The 27709-nt window shown below is 38.6% G+C and overlaps 2 protein-coding genes across 5 annotated transcripts in view; one reads left to right on the forward strand and one right to left on the reverse strand.

Annotated features, from left to right (window-relative positions):
• ARL13B (ARF like GTPase 13B) overlaps window positions 1-27709 on the forward strand; it is a 54497-nt gene that overhangs the window by 8379 nt on the left and 18409 nt on the right. For all 4 annotated transcript variants that reach the window (XM_075768163.1, XM_075768154.1, XM_075768182.1 and 1 more), the window contains one exon: window positions 1734-1983. In XM_075768163.1, the coding sequence (XP_075624278.1) occupies window positions 1734-1983 (250 nt within the window). The remainder of the gene's footprint in view (window positions 1-1733; window positions 1984-27709) is intronic.
• Window positions 13704-26399, reverse strand: STX19 (syntaxin 19). The gene is made up of 2 exons (XM_075768196.1): window positions 26077-26399; window positions 13704-16036 (listed from the first exon to the last, which is right to left on the reverse strand). The coding sequence occupies exon 2, from the start codon at window positions 15942-15944 to the stop codon at window positions 15069-15071; it is 876 nt and encodes a 291-aa protein (XP_075624311.1). The 5' UTR covers window positions 15945-16036; window positions 26077-26399; the 3' UTR covers window positions 13704-15068.

The raw sequence follows: 27709 nt of genomic DNA on the forward strand, positions 1-27709 counted from the left end.
AAAACATGAGTCCTTCATTATTTAGCCTTCCATTCTGTTTCAAAATCAACTTTAACACCTTTATCAGCTGAATATGACAGTTATTTCTAAAAGTGTTTTTTTTCTGGGGAAAAAATGGGATAAAGATGCGTATTTCTAAAGGGAAACTCCAGGAAAAGATAGTTCTGACTTCTGTTGACTGTTTCCCAGGGCTTGGATAGTGCTTGCCTTAGCAATTTTTTTTTTTTTTTTTCTTAACAGGGCTTACAGACATTAGAACCTTCAGTTAGTCTTCAAGGTTGATAAAACCAGTATTTTTGGCTGTGCACTGGTCATACAGCCTATAGGAGGAGACTGGTTATGACTGCTGGGTTTTAGCAGAAACCAAATATATTTCAGTTCTTAGGACTCTTAAAGCTAGGCAAATCAGCATGGCCACCAAAGTCACATTTGCCAAAATGGATCTGCAGCTTATATGGCAGACCCTGTTTTCGCATTCATGGCTGTTTATTATTGGAGACCTTACTGTACAATAGGAGCAGATGTTTCAGCAGTATCCCCTTACATTCAGCACCATCGACAACTTTCACCCTTAACCAACTCTCATTTTTGCATTGCTCTCTCTTGTAAGAGCGTGTACTTACGGCTCATAGCGCAAAATGTTCTTCAAAATAGTCTGCTGAGTTTTGAAGCTGTAGTTTTTCACGAATGGGGGTCCCAGACCCTTCTTGTGCTGGAGTATTGCTTACACTGTCCTGGTCAAGGGTTCTGTTCTGAATCCCCATCTTGGCTGTGTGTGAAGGATTCTGTCAGAAAAGGAACGTGGTAGCAGAAGGCTGATGGTGATTTAGCTTCTGCATTGCTCTTCAAAGCTCAGTGCTTTTGACCATGCCTTCATTTCTTCCTCTCAACAAGCTGAATTTTACATCTGTTTCTCCTGCCTTGTGCTACCAAGCTACATAAAACAGTTGTGGAGATCCAATTAACTCACCCCTGTAGTGACAGCTTTGTGGCGTGAGGCAAGTACAGGCTTTCTTTGCCTTCTGGAAAGGGAGACAGCAAGCAAAAGTATTAAATATAAAGCTATGGGGTTTTAGCATATTGCATGGCAGACTGAAAAACAGAAAATAAAAATAAACAAACAAACAAAGGCCAAAACCTGATCTTGAATAAAGGGAATTGAGTAGTTTACATTTTGGAAGAACACGATTTCAGTGACTTCATCTCAGCCCTTGGTTTGAACTTTTGAAGCTGTTTTGGCAACCATAAGGGGTAAAGAATAAATTTGGCAGAGCTCAATGCTTCCCGAGTCAAAATACATTAACTGTTTTGTTTGTTTTCCTTCTCAAACTTGGATTAATGCCATGCAAATGCTGTATAACTGTTCAGACGGGAGCGTTGGTGGTGAGGGGGACAGTAAAAACTGCAGTACACTGAACACCACTGCAATTTAACTGTGGTGTTAAATATTAAAAATTGCATTTTTAGCTTCCCCCCCCCCCCCCCCTTCCCTGGTACTTCTACCTAAATTAAAGTAACTGGTTGAGACACTAGTGCATTAATTTGAAATTACCTGAGGAGAGGGAGAATCTTATTGTAAAAAATATGTGGTTAGCAATATGGTGTCACTTAACAGGGAGGGTTTGCTCCACGTTTTTAAATACGAGTTTTGCTACACAAATCACAATGTAAAATCCTCTTCAGATAACTAAGGACACTTTTTACTGAAGGCTTTCTTCTTTGAACTCTGACAGAGTCTCCTGAAGATGTGGCTCCAACTGTTGGGTTTTCCAAGATTGACCTGAAACAGGGACGCTTTGAAGTCACCATCTTTGATTTAGGAGGTGGAAAACGAATTCGAAATATCTGGAGAAATTACTATGCTGAGTCCTACGGTGTAATATTTGTTGTGGATTCCAGTGACATTGCGAGAATGGAAGAAACAAAGCAAGCCATGATAGAAGTTTTAAACAGCCCTAAGATATCAGGAAAACCTGTGTTAGTGTAAGTAATGTTAAATGTTCTCCTAAATATCTGAAATTTTGTAAATTTTGACCTTCAATACATCTCAAGAAGTATTTATGTACAGTATAAACATAAGTATAAAGTACGCTAATACTACTGTAAGTTTAGCACTAAGCAATAGTACAGTTAGTTTTAGAGTATTTCTGAAGCATTTATTTATACTAATCTTGGTATCATACTAGTGAACAAAGCCTTTTCTTCCTTCCTTCCTTTTTTTCCCTCTTGAATTGTACATGGTGATATACTGTATCCATTCACTACATCTGACATTAGATCTTATTTAGTCCTTCCCAGGGATATTCATTTCTCTTCTCTTTCATTAGCAGTGGAAAAATAATAAGGTGGTTTTTTTTAACTCTTTAGAATTCTAATATTACTTGAAATGGTATGATAGGTTAAAGGCTTTGCAAGTTTGGCATGGCAATATGGTGTAAAAATATTGTTACTATTTAGGCTTACATGACTTACTTAAATTGTAAATGGTTGATTATATTCTGCAATACCAATAATCTCCTCAGCAATAAATGTCTTGTTCACTTAACACATGGTGGTGCTGCTGATACATGGTCAGCAAAATCTCATTAAAGAAGACTTACTTTAATATTATTTGGCATGCGCTTTTGTTTTAGTGCATGTGTTTTAATTTAAAAAAAAAAAAGTTGAAGTTTCAAAAGGTCTACAGACAGTCTTTCACAGAACAGATAGATTAATGAACTTTGCTTAAAAACTAGGTTTTGTAAAACACTGAAAGTAGCATTTTATTAAATTCAGCCACACAAAAGGTCTTTGAGGACAAATACCCTTTTGAAGTTACAAAATAAACTATGAAAGTTTAAAAACATTTATCAGGACTATAGGTCTCGTCAGCATGAGACCTCCATAATGCAGTAATTACACAACATTTCTGTGATACCATAAAAAAATCTGTAAAGCCAAGAGGAGAGGCCTCTTACTTTTAAGTAGTAGTGATGCTCCAATGGTTTGGGGGTGAAACTGGCTAATCTGTTTGGATCAAGTGGAGTGCAAGCTAATAGTGTATATGTTGATAAATAGATTAGATTTTAACTTCCATTGCTATCTGAATGTTATTACTACAGGGAAGGCAATAAAAATAAACCCAACCTAATGCAGCTAGTTTAACTCAAATCTGTTCTGAAAATGCAACCCTGACAGTTGACAACTGTGCAGTATTTCTAACTAAATACAACTTTAGGGTTTTTTTTCACAGAAGTCTCTATGCCCTAATTCTGTAATGAAGTTTATTTGTGTGGCTGGCTGTACATACAGAGAGCCCACTCACTTCCCTGGACTTGATCCTGCTTTTCGATCCATGTCAGCAGCTAATCAGAAGGCAGAGTGCATTAACTGAGCCTAATGGTGATTAAACTAAGTTTGTTGATGTTATTGCCCTCTAATTGATTGAGCTTCAAGCCTTTGAACAGAATTTGCTCTTGCAGTGTCCCAGTTCTGTGGAGGGATCCAGCAGTTCTTTGTTTTATGCTCCCTATATGAGCCTGCATTTTGAGTTATGAATTCTTTCCTGTATTGTCTTTGGTTTTGGTTTGGTGTCTGTGTTCGTGGCATAGCTATGCTGCTTTTGACATGTTCGAATCACAAAACCCTAGAATTTGTTCCAGTATTTGAAACACTTCTTACATTGTGAAGCAGGAAGGATTGCTCAGTTAAGCACTAGTGTTTGTGGTATGGAAATGGAGTGCTTAGCAAATGAGATTAAACTGGTCCTGTGCACCTTCCCTTCCCTGAAGATGCCTTTGGTTGGAGATGCAAATCCCCGTCTCTCATACTTATGAAAAGAGTTCTGTGGCATAAACTTTTCTCCCTTAAGTCCCTAGAACTGAAAAATGAAAATGTAGCAAGAACAGAATAAAGGAAACAGCACGTTTCTATGTTTGTTGTGAAAGTTAGCCTTTTAAAAATATTTTTCTCTTCTAAGGATGTTCAGCTTTTGCAAATTTATTTGTTTGTTTGGGATTTGTTTGTTTTTAAATAATGAGATACTTGGTATCCACATACCCGAAAGTTCCCTAATATCTTACTAAGTTTCTAATTAGTGTATCTTAGTCCATGCATGTATGTGTGAAGGCCAGTATTTACTGAAAACAATACAGTGACTTCTGCATATTAAATGCAGGAAAGTTGAAGTTTACTTCAAGTAATTTTCTCTCCCATGCTTTTATAGTGCAGAGCACAATCTACTTCTCTTTTTATAGAGGACTGTTAAAATTTCATGCCAGAGGAGAGACTCTTTCTCTGTGATTTCCACACTCCATGGGTGTGTCTCTGGTCTGGACTACTTTCTTCCTCCAGCACTTGAAATAAACAAGGAGAAGCAGAAAAACAGGTGTAATTTGTTTACTCTCTGCTGTCTGCAGGTGCACAGATTTCTCTATATTATTTGTATGCTTAAATATAAAGTGCTTATTCATTAATGTTTTATTAATTACCAGTTATCATCTTAAAAACTAACAAAAGAAACTAAACTCTAAAGAAATGAAAATGAGTGAGCTATAACTTCAAAGTGTGTGTGTGCTGAAGAATGAGGAAAGAGGTATTGGTAACTTGATCAGAATGAAACAGTTAAAATGCTTATACTGAATATTCATGTTTCTTTTTTAATCATAGAATGGACCAATATACCAACATTTCAACAGTCAGCACTGAATTTTAGTCTAATGTTATTTAACCTTACTTGAGCTGTATGTAGTATCTTGTACAATGAAGAACATATAAACATGCTGTAAGATTGGATGCAAGTCCATTCTGGATTTTGAAGGCAGCAGCAGAAGTTACTGCATATGCAGTATCAGGTGTATCATTGTGTGTACCTAGCATCTGCTTGTCTTTGAAATAACCTGCTGGTTATGTCTTTTTTTTTTTTTTTTGTTGTTGTTGTGTGTACTTCTGGTAGGTAATAATCAAAAAGACAGAATTACCTTTTTCTTTTGCATTTATGGGCTTTCATCTATCTGGACAAAACTAATTTTGCCAGTTGGTTGGGGAAAAATAAAATCTTCATGAATAGTAGCTAAGGTGTACCTTTGAAATAAACTACTGCTCACGAGACAAAATAACGTAAAGGAACATTTCAGTTATTGGGTTATCAATATCATGTATGTGGCTGTGCTCTGTAATATTTTTCTTATTAGTTAAACAACTTGGAAAGGAGTGATACTGGAGTGGTAGCAATGGTAAGGAGGCAGGAATTTGCCTCGGAACAAGAATTCTCATCTGTCAGAGTTCTCTTCCTAATCTGCCTTTATACCATGGACTACCTCAGCATATATAAAATAAAAACTTGAAATAGAAATTGCGTTCCCTGTTAGGCAAACTAATGCTTCCTAGAACTTTCATCATGTTTTACTTGTAGAACATTAGGATTTGGATTAGGAAGAGTGCTGTTGTTGAATGCTTTCAGAAAATTGGCTGTTCAATAATAATTCCAAGAGGAAATAAAATACAATTTGTATAACTCTGCACTAATGAATAAACACATTCCCTAATATACTCACCTTTTCTTACATACTCTGACTTCTGTCACTAGTTCCTGAAGTCTAACCCTCTTTCTCCTTCTCTTTCCTTCCTCCATTCAGCATTTCCTCTCTGGCTGGGTAAGCACATGCTGTGTCTGGTTGTGGTGCAACAAGCAGAGTGCTCGGTTGTCTGTTGCCTTTGAGAATAGGTGAAGTGAATGAGTTAAAACTAGTTTTGGTCTCTCTCCTCTACCCGTATGAATTTGATATAGGTCAGTGGTACGGCTATTGTAGGAGCTAACTGTCGTTGCAAAAATGGTAAAGAATAATAGGGGAAAAAAACCTTTTTCTACTCAGGTAAGCAAATTTTGATGTGATGTAATGGGTAGAATATATGCTGAACATGAAGTTTTCTAACTAAATATATCTCCTTTTTATCTCTCAGATTAAAAAAAACCCCACATATCCTAATTTAGATAACTGTATGTTTCTTCCTGTAAAACAGTAATGTTGTTTATAACTACAGGGTCTGGTTCATTACAGTAAAAACATCTCTCATAGATAGTTACATTTAAATAAAAGTATTCTCCAGTTGTTTGCTGTTACATGATGGCAGGATTGTCCATTACTTTATATATTCGTTCAGTGCTCTGTAGATTCATTCAGTTTCAAGACACACAAAAAACCCCAGGAATAGGAACAAACTTCAACAGTGATACACTTTGACACACAGTCCTTAATGAAAGTAGACAAATGTTTGTTTCCCCCCCCCCCCCCCGTAATTATGCACAGTAATTATGTGGTTCGTCTACACTGAGAGATATAGTTATTCACTCCCTCCCCTTTTCTCTGTTTTTGTTATTGTTCTTTGGGTGCTGTGACAACAATGAGCCGTACTGTGTATGTGTTAGTTGATTTACTTATTCCTTCTTGGAGAGAAACAGTTGTGTGTCCTTCCTCTTCTGGAGAGGACATGTCTGTATAATACTGGAGTTTGGCCAGATAGTAAGGGTGTAGACCATACTAACTTCCTACTAATCAGGACTGGTCTCCAACACTGCATCAGCAGGTTTTGCATGCTACGTGCCCTCATGCTGTGTCCCAAAACTTTAAACATACGACATCAGCATGAACAATTCTTTCATGAGATGCATTGCACTGATCGTTATTTTGGATGTGTTGAATTAAAAATAAACTAGTTTTATATCTTTTAAGTCCTAAGGCCAGAGGAATGTCACATGCAGCCCACAAGAGACTGGGGTCAAGTACTGTAGTGTGGATGTGACCAGTCCTGTCCAGAAGGTGATCTCCAAAAGCTCTTCACTCCAAAAAGCACACATGGGTGCTAGTCTACACCACTGCATCCAGGGATCAGAGCTTGCTCTCTGGCACTGTCCACAAAGATATTGTAGTTATAATTTATTACCCAGGTGAGCAACGAAGTTAATGTATGTATTTGGAAGAAGGGGGGAGAACAATTTTGGATATGTTGTCTAGCTGAGACTGTGATATGTGTGTGCAGTAAACATGTATTAATCATAATATATAGGGAGGTGTGCAAATGAGGCCCTCGATTCTTTCATGGAGTACGTGGAAAATTATATCCACAACAAATACTTTAAAATTTTCCCAGTAGAAGAAAGAGTAGGTCCTTGAAAAATGTATGTGTTTTATTCTGGAAAAAGTAACCTTTTTTTCTTCAAGTTAAAAAGTTAACCAGTTAAGGGCAGCAATGGTGGGTGGAACAGGCGGATGCAGTCCATAAATTCATGGCTCCATGGCTGGTGTCATTGCCGTAACTTTGGGTTCTTTGACAGTGGTGCGGCCTACATGGCACCGGGCCTGATGAACCCTGATGGAATTCATGTCTCTCAAAGGGGGAAGAGGATCTTTGCCCAGGAACTAGCGGGGCTCATCGATAGAGCTTTAAACTAGCCTCGAAGGGGCAGGGGGATAACATCAGGCTTGCCAGCAACATGTTGTGGGATGATGTGCCCAGGTTGGAGGGATGGGGCGCTGGCAAGGGCCCTCAGCCTACTGCTCATAGATGTGCTGGATGCACAACAGCACGCCCGAAGCCTAGAGGAGACGAACCGTGGGCTCCGGATGCAACAGGAACCAATGGGGTAACACTGGGAAGATACATCAAAAGAATCCCAGCCACCCCAGCCAATAAGTCAACCTCATCAGGGGCACAACTGAAATGCCTCTACGTGAATGCACGGAGCATGGGGAACAAACAAGGGGAGCTGAAGACATGTGTGCACCTGCAAGGCTATGACATTATTGGCATTACAGAGACATGGTGGGATAGCTCCTATGACTGGAGTGTTGGGATGGAAGGGTACAGGCTCTTTAGGAAGGACAGGCAGGGCAGGCGAGGAGGGGGCGCCGCCCTCCACAGGAATGACCAGCTGGAGGGCACGGAGCTCCACCTGGGGATGGAGGAGGAGCCCACCAAGAGCCTATGGGTCAGGATTAAAGGGAGGGCTGGGGTAGGGGACATCATAGTGGGGATCTGCTACAGGCTACCTGAGCAGGGAGACTGAGCAGGTAGAGCCCTCTATAGGCAGATAGGAGCAGCCTCATGCTCACAAGCCCTGGTCCTTATGGGGGACTTCAACCACCTTGACATCTGCTGGAGGGACAATGCAGCTGAGCATAAGCAATCCAGGAAGTTCCTGGAATGTGTCGATGACAACTTTCTCCTCCAAGTGATAGAGGAGCCCACGAGGAGAGGTGCCATGCTGGACCTTGTTCTCACCAGTAAGGAGGGTCTGGTAGGGGACGTCAAGCTCAAGGGCAGCCTTGACTGCAGTGACCATGAAATGGTGGAATTCAGAATCCTCAAGGCAATGAGGACAGCGTGCAGCAGTCTCACTACCCTGGACTTCAGGAGAGCAGACTTTGGCCTCTTCAGGGATCTGCTTGGTAGAATACCATGGGACAAAGCCCTGGAAGGAAGAGGGGCCCAAGACAGCTGGCTAATATTCAAGGGTCACCTCCGCCAAGCTCAGGAGCGATGCGTCCCAACAAAGAGGAAGTCAAGCAAAAACACCAAGAGGCCCCTGTGGATGAACAAGGAGCTCCTGGGCAAAGTCAAATACAAAAAGGAAGCCTACAGAGGGTGGAAGCAAGGGCAGGTAGCCTGAGAAGAATACAGAGAAACTGTCCGAGCAGCCAGGGATCAGGTTAGGAAAGGCAAAGCCGTGATAGAAATTAGTCTGGCCAGGGATGTCAAGGACAACAAGAAAAGCTTCTATAGGAATGTTAGTGATAAGAGGAGGACGAGGGAAAATGTGGGTCCCCTCTGGAATGAAATGGGTGACCTGGTTACCCAGGATATGGAGAAGGCTGAGGTACTCAATGACTTCTTTGCCCCAGTCTTCACTGGCAAATGCTTGAGCCACACTGCCCAGGTCACAGAAGGCAGGGACTGGGAGAATGCAGAACCGCCCACTGTAGGAGAAGATCAAGTTTGAGAATATCTAAGGAACCTGAAGGTGCACAAGTCCATGGGACCTGATGAGTTGCATCCGTGGGTCTTGAGGGAACTGTCAAATGAAGTGGCCAGGCCACTCGCCATCATATTTGAGAAGTCCTGGCAGTCTGTTGAAGTTCCCGCCGGCTGGAAGAGGGGGAACATAACCCCCATTTTTAAGAAGGGAAAAAAGGAAGACCCAGGGAACTGCAGGCCGGTCAGTCTCACCTCCGTGCCTGGCAAGATCATGGAGCAGACCCTCCTGGAGATTATGCTCAGGCACATGGAAAACAAGGAGGTGGTTGGTGACAGCCAGCATGGCTTCACTAGGGGCAAATCGTGCCTGACAAACTTGGTGGCCTTCTATGATGGGGTTGCAGTGTCAATGAATAAAGGAAGGGCAACTGACGTTGTCTACCTGGACTTGTGCAAGGCATTTGGCACTGTCCCACATGACATCCTTGTCTCTAAATTGGAGAGACATGGATTCGATGGATGGACCACTTGGTGGATAAGGAATTGGCTGCATGGTCGCACTCAGAGAGTTGTGGTCAACGGCTCAATGTCCAAGTGGAGAACGGTGATGAGTGGTGTTCCTCAGGGGTCAGTACTGGGACCAACACTATTCAACATCTTTGTCGGCGACATGGACAACGGGATCGAGTGCACCCTCAGGAAGTTTGCTGACGACACCAAGCTGTGTGGTGTGGTCGACATGCTGGAGGGAAGGGATGCCATCCAGAGGGACCCTGACAGGCTTGAAAGGTGGGCCCATGCGAACCGCATGAACTTCAACGAGGCCAAGTGCAAGGTCCTGCACGTGGGTCGGTGTAATCCCAACTACAGGCTGGGCAGAGAATGGATTGAAAGCAGCCTTGAGGAGAAGGACTTGTGGGTATTGATTGGTGAGAAACTCAACATGAGCCAGCAGTGTGCGCTTGCAGCCCAGAAAGCCAACCGTGTCCTGGGCTGCATCAAAAGCGGTGTGACCAGCAGGTCGAGGGAGGTGATCCTGCCCCTCTACTCCACTCTGGTGAGACCCCACCTGGAGTACTGTGTCCAGCTCTGGGGGCCCCAGTACAGGAGAGACATGGGGCTGCTGGAGCGAGTCCAGAGGAGGGCCACGAAGCTGATGGGAGGGCTGGAGCACCTCTCCTATGAGGACAGGCTGAGAGAGTTGGGGTTGTTCAGCCTGGAGAAGAGAAGGTTCTGGGGAGATCTGTGGCCTTCCAGTACCTGAAGGGGCCTACAGGAAAGATGATGAGGGACTGTTTATCAGGGAGTGTAGTGACAGGACCAAGGGGTAATGGGTTTCAGCTGAAGGAGGGTCGATTTAGATGAGATGTTAGAAAGAAATTCTTTACTGTGAGGGTGGTGAGGCACTGGAACAGGTTGCTCAGAGAGGCTGTGGATGCCCCATCCCTGGAAGTGTTTAGGACCAGGTTGGATGAGGCTTTGGGCAATGTGGTCTAGTGGAGGCTGTCCCTGCCCATGGCAGGGGGTTTGGAACTAGATGATCTTTGCGGTCCCTTCCAACCCAAACCATTCTGTGATTCTATGATTCTGAGTTAAAAATCTGGTATTTTTTTAAAAGTTTTTCCCAGTAAGTATACTATTTCTGTTATTTCTTTGAATAGCAGAACACTTCCCCAGAATATTTTTCCTAATTTGTTTTACATCTGTCAAAACAAGCAACAGTCCTTTCTGAAAAGTACTAGGATTTAACATCAATTTATATCACTGCATGTCATCTTAGATGTCTTTTGTCGGAAATCAACTTTATACTGTGAGTAGTGCTAGCAAGATACTGCTGTGAATTATCATGGGTAGATGCGTCTCATTTCACAGTGAAGAACAGGATCCATTACTAAAGAGTTTGAGATGCAATCTTCATTACAGAGCAAAGTAGAGTTGGAGTTACTGGCCCACTCTTCCTTTTGCCATCTTTTCTTCCATCCCAACCCATTGTATTATGGTATGCCATATCCCATAGTATGCCTATACATGTGGCAACTTTGCTTTTTGCCAGTGGTAAGAAGACACACTGCTGACTGAAGAAAAATAAAGGGGAAGACAACCCTTGCTCTTCATCCTCCCTGATAAAGGAATGGGTAACAAGCCTGAGCACTATTCAGGGAGAAGTGGAGGGAAAAGCCTGGAAAGAGAATAGGCTGCATTGTGCAATGTGAGCATAAGACTGGTACAAGACATAGTACAGTAATACGGGTTTGTAAGAGTTCTGATATTGTTCTGTCTGATACTTGCTTCAAATTGAATTGCTACTGTGGCATCTTATTATCTATCATCGCGCATGGGAGGTGTCACAGTATCATTTTGAGACGGTTTTCCTAAAGTGCTGATGGTTTTGGCTGTTATTGACTCTTAGTACAAGTTACTTAAAGACGTTAAACTTTATATTTGGCATTGTTTTTACTGTTCAGTGTTACTACTTTATTAATGTTGCTTTGCTCATGTAGGCCTCATTTAACACTCAAGTGCTTAAGTAGTTAATCAGTCTGTTATGTGTGGGGAAATTGAGTTGTAGAAAGTAAGAGTTCTTGCAGTTCTTATGTTCATGGGTCAATTCTTCCGTCAGCATCCTCAATACTTATATAGGTATGCAAGTTTAAATTTTCTTCTCTCAGAATTTTTTTTTGTCCTTCCTTTTGTCAGAAAGGAACAGTTAGACTTCATATTATGTAGACAAATGCTGGTTTTGTTTGGGGTTATTTTTGTGTTTGTTTTTTTTAATTTGTGGTTCTTTGGTGTTGTTTCGTGGGTTTTTTTTGGGGGGGTGATTTACTTTGACATTAAAGACATACAAGAGGAAAGTAGAAACTTTCTACCTGTTATTTTGGTGATGAGGGATTATAGCTATTAATATTTCACATTTCTTATTAGAACACTAGCAGCTCTGCTTTAATTTTTTTCCTCTTTTGCATAACTATGTAACTAAAAAAACACTGGAAAGTAATTGTAATGATTACTGCAAAATTTCTGCTGTTAATCATTTTGAATGCTCAATATCGAATTCTCATGATGTCAATGTAAGTTGTAGTTAATACTAATTACTTTCAGTAAATAGTATCTCATATTAAGAAAAAGCTTTCCACAAGTCTTTCTGATTTTTTTTCTCTTCTCAGTTCTTCTGCAGTGTATTATGTATGTTTCTGTTTTGCCATGTTCTAACCAATATACAGCTGAAAACTACTTGAATTATTTACTTGTATATGGATAGGCAGCTGTCTTCCTGAGTATTAGTGAAACTGGGGTTTTCTTCCATGATTTAAAGTACAGCTCTTGTTTAACAAGACCGTGTTTACTTCAAAGAAACATACCTGTTTTGTGAAGAGGAAGGGCTAGCCCAGGAACACATTTCTCTCTGATAAGGATGCTTGTGTGAACACCCCTTCATGGGGGATGCTGTGTAAATACATGGTGTTTGTTTTATTCTAGTTTTCTCTCCTGTCAATGCTGGCTGCAATAATCTTTCACAGAAGTACCATAATGCCTGCCTTTTTATGGGCCCAGGAGAGAAGGCTATCTGTTATGTGCCTTTGTTTTTTTCTAAAAGTAAAAACAGGAAAAGATGATGGGGTGGTGTTTCTGTGTAGTGCATATTTCTGTGTGTATTATATACATACATGTATATATGAAAGAGCATGTTGGCCATAGCAACTTTTTTCTCTGTGTTGTTTATTGGCTAGTTCCTACTCTGCCCTTGTAATGTAAAGGTAGCTTCCATGTATGCGAGAGTGAAGCGAGGTTATTTATGGAATAGTATCAGTGGTGTCATTAATTTCTTTTTTTTTTTGTTGCTACTGTGTAAACAATCTTTTTTCCTTTAAAGTTCAGACCTCTGATTGTACTTTGATAATAGTTAATTCCAACTAATTTCAACTAATTGTTGAAATAATTAATTTAATAGTTGCAATTTTAAGCTGGGATGGAAAGAATCCAACTATTCATAAATAGCGCAATGTGAAAATGATTCCGTAGTCCCTTTTGTAGTATATTAATTCCATCTAGTGCAAAAAAAATCAAAGACTTCTAGCTTGCTTAATGTGTTGTAGAATTGCAGTGCAAACTGCTCCGACTTCTCTGACTGTATCCAGATACAGTGGTATATATTGTGTCTTTCTAAAGCATAATGGAGTTCAGAAATAGGTTCCTGGTTTGATGTTTGGTTTTGGCATTTTTTTTCTTTTTGGAAATAACTTCTTTATCTCAGTTGTATTTTTATTTTCTGTTAAAATGCATTAGAGCACTATTTCTCATGTAGTGCCGAAAGGGGTCAGGTACAGGACAGAAGCCAACCTTTGGGACTATGGAAAGCAAAAGCACTCCCTATCTTCTTGCTTCTGTTCACTGCAGGAATAACTGCTGCTGCAAAATAGAGCAATGGTATATTTCCTGTCTTGCTAATTCAGCTGTTTCATAAAGAACATGTAAGTTATCTTCAGAGACAGATTGAGTCAATGGCTAGCTGCTCTGTTTTAGGTACTCAGGGGAGGTATTCGTATTTGCTACTTTAGACATCTGTCTTGCATACCTACATGATGAGGATCCTAGGTTTCTACAATTAGCAGAATTTCATGGAACCATTTAGAGTTCTGGAGACCCTCAACTAATTCTTCTGGATGCTTCTGTAGTAGTACAAATAAATGCATGTCCTATACCCTGTCTGGTTCTGGACTTCCCACTACAAGAAGACTGTGAAGACAAACATTGATTATACTATAGCGAGTCCATGCTGCTTGGGTATTGGAGTGCGTGACACATGAGGACGGTCAGAGAACTGTGTTAGTTTGGACTTCAGATGAAGAAACTAAGGGAGAGATCTTCCCACTGCCTGCTAGTAAGGCGTGAAGAAAACAGAACAAGGGTCTTTGCAGAGGCATGGTGGCAGGATGAGAAGTGGTGGACAAGAACTGCAACCAGGGAAATTCCTGTCTTGATCTGAGTAAGAGTTTGCGTAAGAGGTTGGTCTGGATGTCCCCCAGAAGTTCCTTTCAACCTAAATAATTCTCTGGTTCTAGATTATGTTTATTTTTATAAGGATGGAGTTCTATTGTTTTTAATTATTTTTTTCCTTGATTTTTGTACTAGCGAAAGTGAGACTGCAGAGGCAACTGCATATTTAGATAGGCTAGGCAGCAGTAAGAATGTGCCTTATCACTATGTAATAAAGTATCATATTCCCCATCCTTACCTGGTAGGGGTCTGCCTATGTAGTTGAATAATGTAAATATCTCTATGTCAGTTTATTAATGAAGGCTGGCTTCTCAGCTGGCTGCTAACAAATGTTCCTGTAGGTTTGGTAACGCGGTCTTCTGCTACTAGTGATCTTTAATGTGTTCAGAAAATACCAGCTCAACACCTATTTGTAAGAAATATAGCACAGTGTTATGAAAATAAATAACCCAATGTCTGTTTTGCATTCCATAAGACAGTGCACACTGCCCTACTATAACATGAGTATTATTTAATGGTGTTAAGTAGGTAAATAAGCCTGTAAGTAACTTTTCCTATGGAGGCAGTATTGAAACACTTCCAATTTTTCTGACTTCTTGTTTGGTTTAGGCATCACGTTCTGGATTGTTACTAATGGTGTCTGCTTTATGTGTAGATTTTTTTTTTTTGGTAGAATTTCAGATTCCTGGAAAAAAAACCTTTAGAATTTGAACTAAGTAAATAAGAGTGCTAAAAAACCACAAGGCAATTAAAAATACTAATTATTATTTTATGAAAGGTAACTAAACTGTTCTTATGAATCCTGTCTTTCAGGTTAGCAATATTGTCAATGCTTCCCAAAAGCATGGGTACTTGCCATATTGCCACATTGTTTTAGTTTGTGTAGAAGAATAAAAAAGTATCACTTCTGTCCTCTGATCCTTTCCCTTCATTCATGTGTTTCTGTGAAAATGATAAAATTCTTTGTAGTCTTCTAACTCTGTTTGGAAAAACAGATGCAGTTTTTCCTGAGAGCTCTGTGAAAGAGGAAGTGGGAAGAAAAATGAAGCAGTAGAGGCTTCACAAGATCAGTTTACTAAATAGGAACCATTGGTATTTCAAACAGTTTATTTCTTTTGTCATTTGCAGCATGGACAACACCAGCAGCATATTACTTTGCAAGGGTTTCTTTTTCGGTACTTGACTGCAAGCCCAAATTTTTCTTTAGATACTTGAGTATATTCTTGAGTGTTGTTCATACTGATTTCAATGTTGTTGATCATCTTCCCTTGCTCCTCCACCAGAACTGATATCTGGATAAAAAGTTCCTTTAAGTCTTTGATCTGGCTCTCCAGATTGACTAGTTCTTTGTGTCTCTGCTCAATCTCCGAAAGCTGAGCTTTGGTAATTTTGACTTCAGTGAGTAGATTTTCATTGAAAATCTCCCATTTTCCTTGTTGGAGCATGTCATTGACTTCTTCCTCACATACCTCTTTACCAGCTACTTCAAGCTGACGGACTATAAATCTTCTGCATTTCTCTTGCTTAGCAGTTATAGCATCGTTGTATGAGAGCATAGCATTTAGGTAACGCTGGGATAAGAAAGAGTACTGGGAAGCTAGAATTCTTACTGTGGCACGTGATGGCCCATGTTCATTTTCAGCCTTTTTCACTGTTTTTGACAGTTCATCCAAACATTTTCGTATGTGCTCTGCTTGAATTTTTATTTCTCTTGCTATGTTAGATTCCTTTTTAAGAACACTGAATCTTCTCATTGAAGATACTAGGCTTTTTTGTTGTTGACTGAATTTATGAACTTCTTCGACCAAATTATTAATTTCATTCTGAAGCTTCTGGATTTCATGCAAGTGCCTTTCTGTTATGGGCTCTTTTTCATAAATAATGGCCTGCTGTTCAAACTCCTCCTGCTCTTCTTGTACAGTTGCACCATTGTTTTCTCCAGCTATCTGTAGTTCCTTAGCTCTCAATTTAAGCTCTTGGAGGCGGTCTCTCATGGTTTTTGGGTTCAGGGTTTTTCTTCCAGTTTTTTTTCCCCTCTTGCAACACAGAGAGTTAACTCCAGTATCTTTTTTTTTTTCTTGTTTCACTGTAATCAAAGTGTAACAACAATCAGTCAATATTAGCAGTTATCTGTATACAAGAAAAGTTTTGCAGATCAGAGCTACTTCCCTCTGTACAAAAGTAAAGTAAAAGTAACAGTGCGTTGGAAATGGTAGGTATTCAGAACAAATGTAAAAGATAAGTGGTGTCAGTGCACTCTATCATTTAATCCAGTTTCTGTAGGACTTAAATTAAAAACTTTAGGTTATGATTATCTTCAGATTGGTACAGTTAACAGTCTTCCCTCAGCTTCTTCCCTATAGGGTTGGTTTTAGTTTCACATACAGTGTTTTGTAGCCCAAGCCCATTTTTGTGGTGGATTTGTGATGTAGGGTCCAGAATTTAGAACATGAGGAATATGGCATGTGGAGAGGACTTTTATTTTGGGGTGGAGAGAGTAGTAACTCAAATTCTTATCATAACTCCTTATTTGATGAAAACTTATCAACTTTAAAATTTTTTTGGAAATAAAAGTGAATCTGCTGCTCCATTTTTGGATTCTCAGTAGGAAACACACACTGCAGCTTTTGAGCTTATGAGATAGACCATCTAATGAATCAGAGTTATGGTTTAGCCACACTAAAAAAATCTTTCTGCATTTTCTATGCCTTCCCTTGCCTGCAGAGGTAAACTGATAGTAACTGAAGGAGTTAACTCTACAGCAAAACAGGACAACAGAACTCTAATAATTTAGCATGGAAAAAACATGATTTTTGACGTCTGAGGTTTCATAGAGGTGAATCCATATCACTAATGTTGTGACTTGAAGATTTTTCTAAGCCTTTTTGGATTACTGCTATCCTTACATTGTCATTTGCAGTCTTCCTAAAATTTATGCAAATGTACTTTGTATACCATAGTGAGATACAGTTCAGTATTTTTTCTTATTTAATAGAAGGTAGATTTAGTTCTGTGTTCTGCCCTAGCTGTTGTGCAAGCTTTACTGGAGCTAAAAGAAATTATCTATTGTGTAAGTGTTAGAAAATATCTTAAGTTCAACTATTTTTAATTATAGGGAAGAAAGTATTTTCCTCAAACTCTACATGAATGTTTTCCTTGGACTATGATCAAGAATAGAAAATTTCAGTAAAAAGTAAAATGTTCAGGACTGGAAGATTATGGGATTTTTACTTAGAGTCTTCTGGTTAAGTCAAATGTGTGTCTTTCAAAGGGTTGTTCAAGCATACATGTTAAACAGTACAGTAGTATCTTTTGGCTGTTTTCAGGGCTTTAAGGGCAGTCTTCTGAAATAGTAGTGTTTTATAGATGCATTTCTTCTTAAACCCCAATTTTAAAGATTTATTTTTTTAGTAAACAAATGCAATATTTCTCTATAGTATCCAAAAGGATGCATTTGTAATAACTGCAGAGGATCAATCCAGTAACCTGTCAATATGCAAACGATTCTGTTACATTTGAACAGCTTCAACTGATACTACTGTGGTATCTCTGATCCCTGGTGCATATTTAAAGTTCCTAAATCGATTTTTGCATAATATAAGTCATGGAGTTGAACAGTGTGAACATGTCTTCCACAGACTTAAATCTGGCTGTCTGATGGAGGATTAGTTGAAAAACTAAAACTTGAAATGCTACAGAGATCAGTCATGAGAAAGAATGTTGATATTCTACCCCAGTGTGGATTTCCCTTACCACTTCTTTTTTTTCCCCTTAATGCCTTAATATCTGAATTTAGTGTTTGTTGATTCACATCAAGAGAATCCAAAGAGCCTAGCAGTCATTAGAAGTTACAGTAATGTACTGAGATTTGTGATCAGGCAAGCTCGCAAGTAATATATTGGAAGACACTATTTTGGTGTTGGGAAAATGCAACATGCATTAATTTTGTTACAGTAATTCCTCTTCATTGCCTAACTTGCTGTGTATCTCCCCACAGCAGAAGTCAGCAATTTCTTCAAGATAACATTCTCTAGGAATGTTTAAGAGCCGCTTGGCACCACCGAGACTGCCGCAGGGAAAGTTCAGTCTGGGGCATGTGAAAGGAACCAGGAGTGCTAAACAAAGCTTCAGAGAAGTGACCTGAAAATCTGTTTTAGTATAGCCTAACACATCTGTTGACCCATGTGAATTTAGCATAGCTTGACAAGCCTGTGATTAAAAGCAAGTTCTAAGGGCGCCATTAATGCTTATGATGTGAGGTGGCAAGACTTTCTTGTATCTAAGAAAATGTAAGTCATTACTGAAAAACTCTAAAATATGTATGCACAATACAATTTCTCAAAAGGGCAGTTACCAGTTTTTCATATGATTAATCTCCTATGGTTTGAACAAAGTTGAATATAGGAGCATAAGAACTATACTGGGTTTCATCTTCAGTTTGTGTATCCATTAAGAATTGACATCTACTTTTCGATGTTTTGAGTGCATTGGTCTTGAAATAGCTATATTCCTTGGGGGGGAAAAAAGCAACAGAATTGCAATCTGCAAATATTCTCAAATGTAAAACTTGCAAAGAAGTAAGCAAAAAAAATTAAGATTGCTGTTAATGGATTTTTTTTTCCCTTGTCTAAACATCAGTCTCACTAAAGAGTGGAATGTAAGCAATTGAACCCTAGTTTCATATCTTATATCCTATCAGGCTTGCCTTCAAAACCTGCCACTGAATGTGCTTGCCAATAAATGGAGTTGATTATACTGACAACTGAAACATGCTGGTTTCAAATAAATAAGGATGTCTTCATGGCAAAGATAACCTTGAAAATTGTTGGCATGACTTCTTGAGCATTCCACAACAAGCTTTGTTCATGTACTAAGTCCTTGTGGGTGTCCTACATGTTTGTGTATATGTATAGGGGCACATCCTATTTTCTTTTGGTTGAGATGAAAGATCTATTTCCTTGAAGTTTTTGTCAATAGAGGGAGAATATGCCTATTCTTTTAGATTTGAGTAAATGGAATATATGGACTGAAAGCACTCCAGGGACTTACTGTGTCCCCTACATTCAAAAAAAGATTTTAAAAGTTGATCCTTCTGAAGTGATAAAGTAGCACAGCCTAACAGATCCTGATCAGATTTTTTTCTTCATCGAAGATTGGAAAATTTGGGTTAAAACATCTAAGAGACTGACTGCAGTAAAGGCAAAGCAAATCAGTAGATGGGAAAGCATTAGCTTGTTAAACTGTAGCTTCAAGTTGCTAAGCTTAGAAATGGCCCTAAATGGCTCTTACACATATAAACCTGAAGAACATTGGTGAGGTCTGCCCATGTTTCTGGCCATTCCTCAGTCATAAATTCTGCTGTATTGTCTTTTATCTGAACTGTTTCTGATGCTGGAACCATATCTTTGGAGCTGGAATCACAAGCCGCTAGCCGATCTTTAATAATAGAAAATCTGTAGACATTGAGTTGCTCTAATAGTATGGCTGCAGTAACTTAGTCAAACTGATGTGGCGCTGTGCCTTCTCTGTTCACACTTACAAGCAGCGTAAGGTAGAGAATATAGCCAAAGAACAGATGGGGCTACAGGGTGGGTTTGGGGAGGAGGTGGAAGGGGTAAGGAAGAGAAAGGAGAAAGAAACAGGCCCAGTTTTGCCCGGTACCTAAGTTGTACTCGGAGTTCAAGGATTATTGATGTGCTTTCGTACACATATTTGGGGAGAAAAGTAGGAATGCACATGCAGCATTTCAGTTTGGTCACTTTTGCGTACCTTATCTTCTAGAAAGGCTTCCTCCTCCCCCAGCCCCCACGTAGTATTTTTATCATGCAGATCCACTGATTTAAGTTTATATTTGTTCTTTTGGTAGGCATCTTTATGTATTGTTGACAGCTTCAGGAATACAATTTTCACATCCTTGTCAAATACATTTTAAAGGTATTGCAAGAGTCTTTGCCTTCTGATAACTTTATTATGTTGCTCATCAGGGTTATAAATCCCTCCAGTCAAACTGATGACATACGTGGCTGGGAAAGTCTTTATAATGACAATTACCTCACCATACTGCCTAGGGGAATAATAGATCCTGGTGAGTGGACCACCATTATTAATCTGGCATGGTGATAAAGTATGTCCTAAATGCAAAGATTAATGAATTTAATTTAAATGAAAATGTTTATATTATCTCATCCATTTTTAAGGGGAAAAAAGCAAAAAGGTCTTTTTCCTTAATTTCAAAGCAGCTATACAGAATATTCTTTCACCCATCTAATTTATCAGTAGACTCAGTGAACAGGGAGTCTACATCCAAAAATGAGTTTTGGGCTGTATTTAGTTAAAAGGCATAAATGGATATGTGAAGTAGGTAAGATGATCATATGGAACTCTTGTTATTGGTTGTAATTAGACTTAATGGCTTTTTTTTGGCTTTGATGAATTGTTTTATTTCCACCCCACCTCCTGACTTACCAAAAACTCCTGTTTATATTTCAGTTTCCTTAGTCTTGTTCACTATTTCTTGGTTCATTAAAATGCCTGACACAAAAGGCTCTGTTTGTATTTGATCTTTGATGCAATTTGCATGCCTTCTTATGTTCATTTCAACATACTGCGGTCCACCAGGAGACGAGGACTTATAGACAATCAAGGGACAGAATTCTCTCTTTAAGATCTCTTGGAGATATATGAACTGTGTTCTGCATCACACTCCTTTCTTTACTGTTGCTGAAACAGCTACTTTTTTTTTTTTTTTTTTTTAATGATTGCAACAAAAATAAGGGCTAGGGTTTTTTTCCTGTTCCTTAGTTATGAGTTAATTAAGGGTACTGGGTAGAGGACACATTCAGGCAACGTGTCCCAAAGGAATTTCAGGTTACAAGCAATCATATGTTTGGTTTTGTATTATTTTTTAAATCATTTCCAGGCTGCAGTGAAGTTACATTATAGTTCTGTTATATAGTGCCAATAAACCCATATAACTGTTATTTTTGAGCATAATGGCTCTGAGTAATGTTTGGAGTCATACTCTGGTCTGGAGCTTGATTACTGCTTTAAGTGTCTTAAGTTTAGCAACAAAAAACTAGTGAGACACATATACCATTTAAATGTCTACAGTTTAAAATACTTATAGTAGTCTGTGGGGAAAACTAGGGGTTTGAGTTGAAATTTGTTCCAAAGACTATGCTCTGGTATGTTCTCACAAGAAAAGAAGGAACTTGTTTGATGGTGGTTTGGAATCTGGCCCTATTACCCAAAGATACATCTTAAGTAGCTAAAGTAAGCGATCTTGCTACAGGTTATGTTTATTTTCTCCTTTGTTTAAAAAGTTTCCTTTACCTTAAATATCTTGTAAACAAACATGCTTAAACCAAGGATTATCACACAGCAAGGTGGTTGGATGAAAATATCCTCTTAAAGCATGGCTGTCTTAAGATGATAAATCCTTGGACAAACGTATTTAAAAATAGTTCTAAGTTCAAGTTTCTGTTTGTGGGAAGTGTGGGAGTGGTTCAACAGGAAAATACTAAAGGCAGAGAGCTTACCCTGGTTACGAGCCTAAAAAAAGATGCAATTATAAGTGGAAGGCAGCTAAATTGTGTCAGAGTATATACGATATGATAGTGCAAAATCAGTAACATTGTCAGCACAGGGTACTTAAGCGTTAATGGGTATGTCAATATTAAAAAATACTAACACATAAAGGTAATTTGAATTTGTCAGGTTTTGTCTCTGGGAAATAACCTGTAGAGCATTGCTTCTGGCACTGCCAACTATGCAATGCTGAGGAAATAAAATCTGGTTGCTTCTTCCCTTTAGAAAGTGTTACTCACTGAAATTGCCACAAGGCTACCAAGTGAACCCAAAATGACCAATATGCAGGAGCATAGAAATGGTGCATTTGAATCAAGGTAGCTTGGGAGTTCTCTAATTAGTGTGAAATAGATCATGGGATGTGGAGAAATGTTGATACTGAGTGAAAACATGAGATTCAAATGGAATAAAACAGGTCTGAGTAGTCAAGGAGTTCATAAGTGTGCTGGAAAAGTGTAATCAAATCATTCTGCTGGAGTAAGCCCTCCAAGGGAAAGGTAGAGGGGGAAAATAGACCTTAGTTACTTAAAATAATTCAGATGTTATGGGTGTTTGGCCAGAAATCTACAATCATGTTGTAGGAAATGTAGTTGTCTTGTGTTGATTGTGTGGTGTTGCATGATATGGGAAAGAATCCTGAGAGAGAAGAGAAGGGAATAATACAATTTGCAAGTACAATAATATAATAATACAATTCAGCATTACTGGAGTGGGAGAACATAGCAGTTTATGAATCATGTGTATTACAAGCTTTTATACCTCCAAAAATCTCTACAACGTCAGTACTTTTCTTACATTCCAATTAGAAAAATGTGGTGGGGTTTGGGTTTTTTTTGCTATTTTATGAAGTATTTGGTTCAAAGATGGGCAGTGAATCTGAGAGCATACCTTGGAGTTTTATAACCTTTATTATGAATGTTTGGCTGCAGACATGGAATACTTGACGAAAAGCATCTACCACCATTTCCATGTCTACAGACAGCAATTCTCATGTTCCCTACTGATACTTTGAGTAATGGAAGGTGGTGATTTCATGCTTTTGCACTGACGTAAGTCACAGTTACGGTGATGCATACTTCAGCTGCGTGTCCTGACTGACAAAACAATGATCTCATTCTGCAAATCAGTTAGTTGGAAGATTATTCACTGTAATTGGTAAGGGAACGGACTATCCCTTGATTAAAAGCAAAGCTGAAGAACTTGTTTAACGTTTTGATGGTGTGTTTTTCACCTGTTAAACCAGAGATTTACTGTCAGTAGTGCTCTTAGACATCAGAAATGAGCAGTAGAGAGAAGTAAATGTATACATTGTAGATACCTGGGTTTGTTTGTTTATTTCCAACAAGAATAACACTGGAAATCATCACCTTCATTTAATTAGCTTGTCCAAATATGATGGCCACCTATAGGTCACAGAAATCCAGAAGGAAAATCGTGATCTCCTCTTCCAAAAGATAACATAATTAAGGTCCAGATATTGATATATTTTAAAGCAGTATTTGAAAATGAACTCGGAGCAAGAGAAAGGTCTGCAACAGGATAGAGAACAGGTGGAATTCTTTCCATTTAATAGGATATATACCTTGAACTCCTAGTTAATGACTGTATTGCTATAAATCAGTTTCAAGATTTTTGTCTTCCTGACAGTAGAATTGCAGGGTTAAAACTTATACTGTGCAACATCCCACCTACTTTACATTCCTGTTTCTTCTGTCAGACCGTATAGCTACATATCACAGCTTTGGAAATCATCTGTAATAAATGTAAGGATTTCCAGGCAGCTTTTTTAAAAAAGTATCTTATAGGCAACTTTGACTAAATAACTTTAATGTTTCCCTAGGTATTGGCATATCAAGATGAAATGGAGTATAAGAAAATAGTTCAACTTTGCAATTTTTTTTAATCTCATACAAAAATATAAGGCAATATCATTTATTGTCATTGCTTTTGGAATTACACATCTGGAAGCTGAACATAATATTCTTGATGTGAGCTCAGACTTCTCTTTGGATGCAGCCTATTTGATCCATAGGTATGATTAAACTGATAGCAGAGCAGGGTGTGTCAGAGAAATATGTTTCTGGTAAATAAGAATAAGTTTCAGACCCGAGGTGAGAATGAGGCCACTTAACCAAAATGAAACAAGTTATAATTGTTGACATTCGTGTAACCGCTTCAAAAGGTAATAGGAGAATTAAGTTGCTCTAGAGTTGCCTAGAGATGATATAAACAGGAAGTTTAGAATCTTATTTCTAATTATTCTCTTATTTAAATGTGACCTAGAGGAACTGTTTAGGGAAAAAATTGAATTGGAAGAATGTCTCTTATATCTCTCTGCAACTGCAGGAAAGCAAACTCTTAACTGATGTTTGCAGGCTGATAATCTTGTAGCACTTTATTCACCAGTTTTTCATTATAGCTTACCCTAATATTCAAAGGATTGGTTTTGCATAAGAATTGAAGGCATGGAAAGCAAACTAGAGACATGAAAAAAGCCAGTTTATTTGAGAAAGAGCCTAGAGTCAATCACTAAAAAGTTACTGATGGGTTTGTAATTGTTGTCAACAATCCAGAAGACTCAGGGAAGATCTGTTAACACCCACCATTTGGATTATTTCAGTGTAGTTAAAAGCTTTTAAAAGAAATCCACAAAAAAATTGTGGAAAGAGGGAGCTGAGAGCTTAATCTTAGAGTGCCTTATGGTCTCCATGGGAGGCCTGAAACTGTTGGGTAGTTCTCCTATCTGCTTGATTTTTAAAAATATCAAGAACTTTGTTTTCTTTGACTTACTCAAAAAGCTGACGAACTGCCAACAACTGAAGAGGAAAGAACAAACAAAACAATCTGACAAACTGACATCTTTCTGCCCCGTTGTGGATCAGAAGTTTGACTTTCATGGATGTTAACATGAGCAAAACATAAAGAGACTAACAAACCTTTTCTTGCTGTATCTGCTGAGGCCTCACTTCTCTAGGATAAAATATCCTACTGATTACTGTTCACAGAATTGCTCAAGAAAAAAGTTAATAGATAAGAGATGAAATTTCTGAAGGAAAAAATGTAGAACAGTATTTTCAAATAGAAGACCGACCATAGACTGAAGAATACAGCATTGTTCTTTCCCTTGTGTAGACTGCTGTTAAATTCAAAGGTTCTCGCTCTTCTTAGTTTTCCCAGGAATGCTAATTCAATTGCTGAAAGGTATGGCTTCTTGAAGTAGCCTTAAAGACTAATATTCTTGATCTTAGATAAAACATTCTCATAAAGATACATTTTCCTTAAGTTATTTTTAATCATGGTGATAGTTCTGATACTGTAATATTTTGACCTGAGGGATCATTTTCTCTTCGTTAATTTTCATGGCCACCATGCAGGTTTGACCCACAATTTTGGGTTTGTCAGATAACTGACTCTGATTAAACTTAACCCCAAAAGCAACATCTCTGTGACACTTTTACAGATTACTCCCCTCCCTGTACCCTCTACAGTATGTAGTTTTCAATGTTATGTTACTGTATGAGACAAGTGGAGAGAAATGCGTAAGTTGGAAAGTAACTGTTTAAAAAAACCCTCTAATTCTGCAAAACAAGAAAACAATCACATGGGCAAGCACATACCCTCACCCAAAATACCCTCTTTCCAAATAAAACCTTTCTGTAACGCTTCTTGGATTTTTGAGGAAAGCTGAGATACAAATGTGTCCTTTTCATACTGGATTTTTTTTCACCAAACTTTTTGGATTGTAAAGTAAACTTTAATACTGATTATGGTGTTTTTTTCTTTTTTCTCTTTGCTCAGTAATTTACATTTTAGAACTAGGTCAAGGAACACACATAGTTTGCATTCAGACTTTGTATTTCTCTGGCATGTCTTCTGGCTTCTGAGAGAAATATTGTTGTTGAACTGTAGATGTCTAGTTGTGCCAATGCACACATACACTCCCTTTCCACATTGTTTCCCATGACTCTTAAAATAAAGTTCAAAAGCTCTCTCTTGCTTAAAAAAAATCCTACTTGACATAAAAGCAGTTGGCTATCTATTCTTTATTTCTTGCATAAAGTAAGTTTGTTACAATAAGAAGATTCCAAATATACTTTATGTGAAATTGAAATAAGCTAAGCATGATTGTTTCTCACTCTGCAAACTTAATGTGATAAACCAACAGACACTTTCCTGTGCTTCCAAGAATGTTTTGATATATACCTCCTACAGTTTTTTTAAACATGAAAAATTGCTATATATGAAGTTCTACTGACTTGGAAAATTAAAATCAAGGTCTATCCTTTAAGATAACTCTGATGTAGTCCGTAAAGAAGGAAGTTTTATGCATAAAAGTTGCCTCAATACCTAACATTCCTGTGCATGAGCAGCAGAGCTCTGAGACTATATTCACCCAGAGAAGTATCCAGTTCTTTGCAAGTAGACATCCATTATTTGTATGTCTTGACACTTAGGCACATTTCCATTCTAAACCACACTATGCAGCCGTTTTCTGATATTTGCAACTTTATAAATATTAAGTAAAAGAAAAGTCTTTACCTTTTAATCCTGTGCTGGTGGCTTTCAGTTTTATCCTTTACAGTGGAACTCCTGAGGGTAAGCTTCAGTATAATCTGAAAAACATTGTTTTGAATATTTGCCTAAGTAATGTGTCTTGAGTGGCATTCCATTAAGTATTTTTCTGCATGCCTTCCGCTTCTAGTTCTTATATAGTTGTCCAAGGGCTCATCTTCAGGAGTGGTGGTGTGAGAGAGAACCTGACTTCTGCAACTGCAGACAGGCAAATTGATTACTTTCTGCTTGGGGAATCTGGTTCTGCCTGTTTGAAACCCAGCCTTGCTGAGAGGCGGATCACTGCTGGAGCTGCCTAGTAGCAGGAAGTGTCTGGAGCAGCTCCCTAGTAGATAGAGGCCTCCTAAGCTGGAAGTGGAGCACTGCCTACCTATGAAGCACAAGTGTTAAGTGTGGGGATTGCTTGCTTTCACACTGAAGCATGAAGCAAAAAAGAAGCAAGGCTAGGTCATTCATACATTTACTTGAAAGGGCAAAAACCATCCAGCGTAATAATACCCTCTATCACAGTCAGTTTTAACTCCATTTATAAGTTTGATCTAAAGGCTGAAGCAGGAAGGGGTATACAGCAGGAAATCTATGACCTGTGCAAAACCACTTCAGTTCTTGGGGAGCATAAGGTGGAAACAGCTATTTGGATATGCTGCTTTTTCAGATACAGCACCTCAGCTGTATTTTTTGGATACAGTCAGTATTGCAACAGGAGTGCTGCAGAGAAAATGGAAGCTAATTGACCAAAAAGACAAATATTACACCTTTCAAGGTATTAGAGGTTAAAAATCAGCAGCTACTGCAAGTTATAGGAGGTTAGAGTCACGCTCACACTGAGCTATGCAGCTTACCAACATTTCATTCTGCTTCAGCTGTGCTTTGTGGAATGTGCAGTCCAATAACACAGTAAATAGTGCAGTTATTTAATCTTCAGGTGAGAAAGGAATAGGCTGTGGCAACAAACTGTGTTCAGAAATATTTTCTTCAATTAGATCTAGATGAATTGACAGCGCTGCAAAGGAATGCTTTTTGAGACTAAGGGGCAGTGCAGTAGGATTTTCAGACTGTAACAAAGTAAGTTTATGTGGAAAAAAAAAAAAGTTGAGATAGTTATTTCTAATCTTTTAATTATTTTCCATAGCTTTCTGGAATTTCATTTTAGTTTTTCCCTGGTTTAGCTTTAACCCCATTTCATAGCTAAATACTGAGAGGACATTATTTGTTCTAGCTGGTTGGTGCGAAGGAATAGTGGTAGAGTATCATAAGCATATTGAAAATGTCATAGGTTCTGTATATGCATTGAACAACAGTTCTAAATCATACAAAGTACTGTAGAAGTACTCTTTTTGTTGAGAAGTAGGAATGTGTTATCAAAGGAGAGACAGGGAGAAGAGCCTTATGCTCTTTTTAGCTCTGTGAGCAAGTCAGTGAAGTTTTGATTATTAATAAGATGTAGGGGGTTTTATCCCTAAGGTGATGATAAATAAGTGAACCTTTTGGACCACAAAAGGTTAGGACTGATTAAGATTGAGAGAGAATGAGCATTTGAGAAGCTGTCTTTCTGTTGTCTCCTTCATAAAATCTTATTGAAAAGAAAGATTAGATAATG

Source organism: Balearica regulorum, chromosome 1 (genome assembly GCF_011004875.1).
Source record: "Balearica regulorum gibbericeps isolate bBalReg1 chromosome 1, bBalReg1.pri, whole genome shotgun sequence".
In the NCBI taxonomy this organism is placed as follows: Eukaryota; Metazoa; Chordata; class Aves; order Gruiformes; family Gruidae; genus Balearica; species Balearica regulorum.